Here is a 7,178-nt window from a genome sequence, read left to right on the forward strand (position 1 = left end):
AAATAACACAGCCATATTATTTTTTTTAAAAAAACCTTTAAAAACAGGAATCATCTGAAGCAATTATAATACCTCAATGACAACAGCAAGCTCCATAGACCTCCGGAAAGCAGCTCATTTTAAGATAGATACACAAGTAAAATTACTAATAGAGAAAAGAAAATAAACTTTGAAAACAGCAACGCCACCATAGGTTAAGTGGAAATGATGAACGTGTTTTTAAGGGAGATAATCAAAGAATGTAACATTGTAATACTTTGTGTAAAGTAAATATAACAAATGAAAAGTCCTTCAAGAATCCATAAAAATTCATGGATCACTACCAAAATTTCATCATCTGTTTCTTGTGCCATTACCAACTTTTCCTGAAAGTTTCATCAAATACCGTTCACAACTTTTTCAGTTATTTTGCACACAGACGGACAGACAGACAAATCAACGCCAATGAAAACATAACCTCCTTCCTTAGCAGAAGTAATAAAAATAAATACATACCTAATAAATACAGGGGTTGGACAAAATAATGGAAACACCTAGCATCATAGCATCATAATTTTGAAATATCTATAAAACCGTCAAAAGCTTGTTTATTTTTATGTTTTTTTTATTTATTGCTAGTGTTTTTTAATATGTTTTGCTAAAATTGCTGTTTCTTTTCAGATATTAGAAAAAGGTAATTAAAATTCATTAAAATGACAGATCTATTGGACTTTTAAAGAGGTCAAATTATTGGTGCTCATAGCCGAAATGTTTGATGTATCAAGAAGTAATGACAGCCTTTGAGAAAGAGGGAAAATCTCCTCATCAAAAGATAACTGCGGAAGAAAACTGAAACTTTCAGATAGGGACCACCGGACTCTTGTTAGAAAGGATCATAAAAGTACAGCTCCCAAAATTACTATTCGCCAGGAGCTGCACAAAGCTGGATTTCATGGGAGGGCTGCAATCAGAAAACCACTACTTTCAAAAACAAACATTGCAAAGTTTTTAGAGTGGAGTAAAAGCCTACAGAACTGGTCCCTAGAGTAGTAGAAGAATGTTATTTATTCAGACGAGTCATTCTTTACCTTATTTCCAACCACCGGCTGAGTATACGTGTGGAGACAGCCAAAAGAAACATTTGACCCAGACTGCCTTCTTCCAACTGTTAAATATGAAGGAGGATCTGTGATGATCTGGGCGGGAGACTATATCTTGGAAATCCAGCGGCCCAATGGATTCCCTTCATGCTAGAATTAATAGTCAAGACTATTTAAGCATTTTATCTGATCAAATTCATCATATGGTTGCGGAACTGTTTCCGGAGGGAAACACAATCTTTCAGAATGATAATGTCCCAATTCACACAGCTAAAGTTGTTACTGAATGACATGAGGAACATTCTAGTGAAGTTGAACATCTTATCTGGCCACCACAGTCCCCAGATCTCAATATTATTGAACATTTATGGTGCATTTTAGAAAAATAAGTAAGGAGTCGATATCCTCCACCATCATCAGTACAAGAACTGGAAACTGTTTTAGCTGAAGAATGGGCAAAAATTCCTTTGGAAACAATTCAAACTTTGTATGAGTCCATGCCTCATAGAATTGAAGCTGTAATTACTGCCAAAGGTGGTCCTACTCCTAACCAAACCTGTAGCTATTTCCTAACTCACTGTAAATAGCACTTATTTAGTTCTACCTGTTTTCGCTTTGGTATATCCTTAAATTAGATTATTCCTAGATTTCTTTTAGCCATTCACCTCTCTATGAAAGCCTACTTCCAGTTTTGAGAGCTTTATATTTAACTATTTAAATATTTTCATAAATAAATTTTAATTTAACTTGTTGAATTGATCCATATCTAAGCGCTTATTATCACTTTTATTAGAATATTTTTTATTCCCTTTAATTCCTATTTTTGTATTTATTGCAGCATGGGATTTTGTCAGTAAACAGGTTGCTGTTTCAAAGCGATGAAAATATTTTGGCAAATTAAATTTAAATGTTGAAGTGAATCTAACGGTTTTTGTGTGTTTTTAAATGGTTTATAAACACCTTCCACACAGCAATTGTTTGTGTTTCAGCACACGATCTCAGATCAGGTCACTTGCTGTGCAAGTACATCTCCATATTTATTTATGTTAGATACCATATCACTGTACTTGAGCAACTTAACATATTTACGTTCGGGATCTCATCAAACGAACGCTGCATATCTGATACCTTAAAATTAAATTTCGCCCAATACTTCTTTATCTTTATTAGTCTAGCTCAATATTAATTTTTTAAGGGGTGAAAGGTAATAATTTATATTTCTTTATTCATTTATTTATTTTTCTCTCTATATCTATTTTCACTCTTTACTCTATTTTGATTTATTTATTTGACTGGCTCTTGTGCGGATGGCACATAAAATACACCATTTTGAGCGTAGCCATTGCCAGTACCGCCTGACTGGCCTCTGTGCAGGTGACACGTAAAAGCACCCACTACACTTTCTGAGTGATTGGCGTTAGGTAGGGCATCCAGCTGTAGAAACTGCCAGATCAGATTGGAGCCTGATGTTGCCATCTGGTTTCACCAGTCCTCAGTCAAACCGTCCAACCCATGCTAGCATGGAAAGCGGACATTAAACGATGATGATGATGATGATGATATTTTACTTTATTCATGTTTTTATTTATAATTTTTATGCACCCTAACACTAAGTTAATATTCTTATTGGTCTTTTAACCATTTCGATATTTACAAATAATAGATTGCCTGAATGTCCTCCACCTTAATTAAATATTAATAGCTATACACACTTGAATTAAAGTCTACATACTAATTTTATATTGATTTAATAAGGATAGACATAATATCACAATATGGCATTTTTACCAATTATATCTACTTGAACTTTCTTATACTTAACACTTCAGATGAATATATTGTTATATTTTTACTTTACAACTCCAATATACACAACCTTACTCTCCTTCTAAGGTCTCTACCATTTTTATACTGTTCTTTATCCATAAATTTTATCAGTTAACAGTTTACAGCTGTTTACTCAACATGCAGGAAATTAACACCTATTTTGTATATCTTTATCTACCTCTGAAGAGATTCGACTTTCAAATAATTTTTAATTTAATTAATTAACTTTTTGAAGGTCTGGAATTGAAACAGCTGTAAGGGATGTTTGTCGATTTTTTAATTGATAAATAATAATTTATTAATTACCTCTCTATTTTCTCATCTTATTATAATAAATATATATAAACCATAGTTTATATAGTTACCTTGAAGTAGAGTATTAAATGTAATGTTCAATGTTCTTTGTATAAGTAACTAACCAGTACTTTCATAGAATTTTGCTATCCCTTAATGACGTTGGTAACCTTTATTTGAACTTATATATATATATATATATATGTATGTATGTATGTATGCATGTATGTATGTATGTATGTATGTATGTTTGTATGTATGTATGTATGTATGTTTGTATGCATGCATGCATGTATGTATGTATACTCCAAAATTAAGGAATGAAGAAGATAAAATCCAGGCTACATATGTTTCACAGCTAGCAGAACCTCAGAAGTGGTAATTATCTAACCAAGAAGTAATCCGCTAGCTACTCGTTGGACCATATATATATATATATATATATATATATATATATATTCATATAAGGGGCATTACTACAGAATAATGCTACACACTGGACTTCCCAAAATAAACACATTTAGTACCGAATGCGAGGAAAAACAACCAACAGAAGAAGACCAACTTTCTTTTAAATAACTCAACTATGTATCGACCGATTTTGCAATTACTAGAATGAATCTAGACTCCGCTCATCAGCATAGTATTGTTCAGGAAAACATATATAAATAAACAGAATTCTCACCTTACCAAAAACGAACACTGTTCGTTTTTGGTAAGGAGAGAATTCTGTTTATTTATATATGTAAAATATTTTTATCCCTTTTTGAATTTATTAATCATATATATAATATATATATATATATATCTACACACACACACATACATACATGCATACAACTTAGCGGCTCAGCAAAAGAACCAATAAAATAAGTACCAGGTTTAATAATAAAACAAAATACTGGGGTCGATTTATTCAATTAAATATTCTTCAAGGCAGTGCCCCAGCATGGCTGCAGTAGAATGACTGAAACAAGTAAAAAGTAAAAAGATTTGATAGAAAATTTTTGTTTTGCATTAAGATACTTGCCTATGGTGGTGATTATCATTATTATTATTGTTTTACTTCTCACAGTGCTCAGTCTTGTTTGCTCTGGTTGAGAGCGGACAGCAGCTTGTTGTCAAAGCTCTCACAGTGACTTTTTCAGCACATTATAAACTTTGATAATTGGTTGTTAATTTTCATGGAAGACATTCAACACCCAATTACCGGTGGAGCAGTTTTTGGGGTTTGCTCTGCTCTCATGTCAATTCTAATTTCTCTGATATATTTCTCAAACTTGGTTGTTAGTGCTCGGAGTGCCCCTACAACTACTAGGATGACAGACACTCTCCTCATACTCTACTTATTATTATTATTATTATTATTATTATTATTATTATTATTCAATGAGAGAGCAGTGCATGCCATCAAAGTGACACTGGGGTAAAATATATGAAGCCCTGTATACCCATCATGACTACCCGTCTAATAAGGGTACACCAGGCACATGCATACAATCATATGTGCACAATATGGTGATCTCATATCAAGAAAACAGTACATGACCTTGAAGCTGGGGCCCAGCTAGAATTTTCGTCAGGCCGAGTAGTCCATCCTGCCCGAAAGGTCTCTGAATAAGGTTTGTTTAAGGATGTTGAATGAAATACCCATGTTTCCAAATGTGAATTATCTAAACCCCCCAAAAATTCCTCTCAACACATGGCTATGATGCTTCCCCACTACTTCTGCTCATGATCAGAAATGCACATATTGTCAGTCACCAAGGGACATGCTCAAATGGTTAAGGTCAAACAAGAGACAAGCAAATCTGTGGTATTGAGTAGAGTATTTGCTGTAGCTCTTCTTTTATACCAAGACAAAATATTATCTCCATCCCACAATACATAGAGACGCAACACATTCCTCAATGTATGAGTTCTTCCAAGTATTGCTGCCATGTGAATACTTCCAAAGAAGTTTGGTATTTGCAGATTTTCATGTCAGAATATTGCCCTCTTTAGGAGGTCCCTGGTGTACTATTCACTATATGCACCACACTAAAATTTAAAGCTCTATGGATTCGTTTCACTTCCTAACTTTCTCGACCTCTGTCTTAACAATATAGCTACATCAATGCAAGTCTATTCTTTGGGTTCCTTCAGTGATATCTGGTCGGTTATGTTGTAGCATTTTGTCTGTATATATTGGCATATCCCATGTGAGTTTCATGTGATCACTTTCTGCTACAGGTAAAGGTTGGTGCTCATACCAATTGTTGGAACATTCTAGCTAATAATTCTGTCGTAATGTTTTGCTTAATGTTATCACAGACAGATATCATTTACAAAATCTCAGCTTCCAAATCCTGTTTTCTTGTTGTGTAAAAATAATCAAACTTGAAACATCTGTAGTATTTTTCTAAAAAATGATATTGAAATACCAGGAGTTATGTCTCTTAGTGAGGAGGAAAAAACTAACACTGAACAGAAAAACCCATTGCGTATAAAACCATTTCTTGCAAGGAGAGTAAACTTAAATTTCCTACTTAAAATGGAGAAAAGTTGTGGAAGAGGGGGACCCAGGAAGACATGGGACGAAGTACTGAAGGCCGATCTCCAAACGCTGAACCTTATGAAGGAAATGGATGAGGACCAAGATATGTGGAGCATTGCTATACTCGAGAAGATCTACCCACAACAGAATTGAGACTTGAAATTAAGGCGCCACGTAAAAAGCATTGAAGTGGGTTGCTGGTACCACGTAAAAAGGGCTGGTGCTGGAGCCATGTAAAACGCACTGGTGTTGGTGCAACATACAAAGCATCTAACACACTGTGTAATGGTTGGTGTTAGGAAGAGCATCCAGCCATAGAAACCAAGCCAAAATACCTTATGGGATCTGGTGCAGCTTCTAGCTTTGCCAGTTCTTTTCAAACCTTCCAATCGATGCCAGCATGAAAAATGGACTGTAAATATTCATGATGATGATGATGATGACTCTAGCAGAACTGAAAAAAATGCTTGGAGACATGGAGTCCTCAAAGCTACACACCATGTTTAAAGAGAAGCAACATGGGACAATAGCTGCTGTATGCATCAACGATAAAGAAGCAAGGAGGAGGGAGGATGAGGAGGAGGAAATTCCTTACCATTTATGTCCAAATTAATTTGTGCATAATGCAAATTGTCATCATAAAATATCCATGTAGAAAACTTCCAAGATACATTTCGAATCCAGAGCGTAGATATATTGCCTGTTTGAGTAACTTTATAGTCAACACCGTCCGCGCATGTTCTATCGCACTCATATTTGTAGTTAAGGCTTTTCCAAACCACAGGTCTCTTCATGTTCGGGACTGTAATGTAAAGTGTCACACTTTCACCTAAATAAATTGTTCCTGAAAGAAGTAAGTCAATATCATTCTTTGATTCGTTATATCATTGATTTAGGCATTTATTTCTTCAACATTAAAATTTTCTTCATAAAAATTAAGACTACATACAGTACAACCACATTTCCAAAATAAAAATAAAATTTTATACATTCACTATCACTAAAGTTTTTGCAGAAATATAATTTATATATAAACTATATATAGGTCCTAGATTATCCACATCTGCGTTACTCTTTACTCTTTACTTGTTTCAGTCATTTTCCCTGCAGCCATGCTGGAGCACTGCCTTTATTCGAGCAAATAGACCCCAGGACTTACTCTTTGTAAGCCTAATACTTATTCTATCGGTCTCTTTTGCCGAACCGCTAAGTGACGGGGACCTAAACACACCAGCATCGGTTGTCAAGCTATGCTAGGGGGACAAACACAGACACACAAACATACACACACACACACATATATATACATATATACGACGGGCTTCTTTCAGTTTCCGTCTACCAAATCCCCTCACAAGGCTTTGGTCAGCCCGAGGCTATAGTAGAAGACACTTGCCCAAGATGCCACGCAGTGGGACTGAACCCGGGACCATGTGGTTAGT

General features: G+C 34.8%; 1 protein-coding gene across 2 annotated transcripts in view; it reads right to left on the bottom strand.

The window, feature by feature from the left end:
- Positions 1-7,178, bottom strand: part of LOC106868859 (uncharacterized) — a 42,209-nt gene that overhangs the window by 14,309 nt on the left and 20,722 nt on the right. For both annotated transcript variants that reach the window (XM_014914304.2, XM_052977393.1), the window contains one exon: positions 6,332-6,580. In XM_014914304.2, the coding sequence (XP_014769790.1) occupies positions 6,332-6,580 (249 nt within the window). The remainder of the gene's footprint in view (positions 1-6,331; positions 6,581-7,178) is intronic.

This window comes from Octopus bimaculoides, chromosome 28 (genome assembly GCF_001194135.2).
Source record: "Octopus bimaculoides isolate UCB-OBI-ISO-001 chromosome 28, ASM119413v2, whole genome shotgun sequence".
Classification (NCBI taxonomy): domain Eukaryota; kingdom Metazoa; phylum Mollusca; class Cephalopoda; order Octopoda; family Octopodidae; genus Octopus; species Octopus bimaculoides.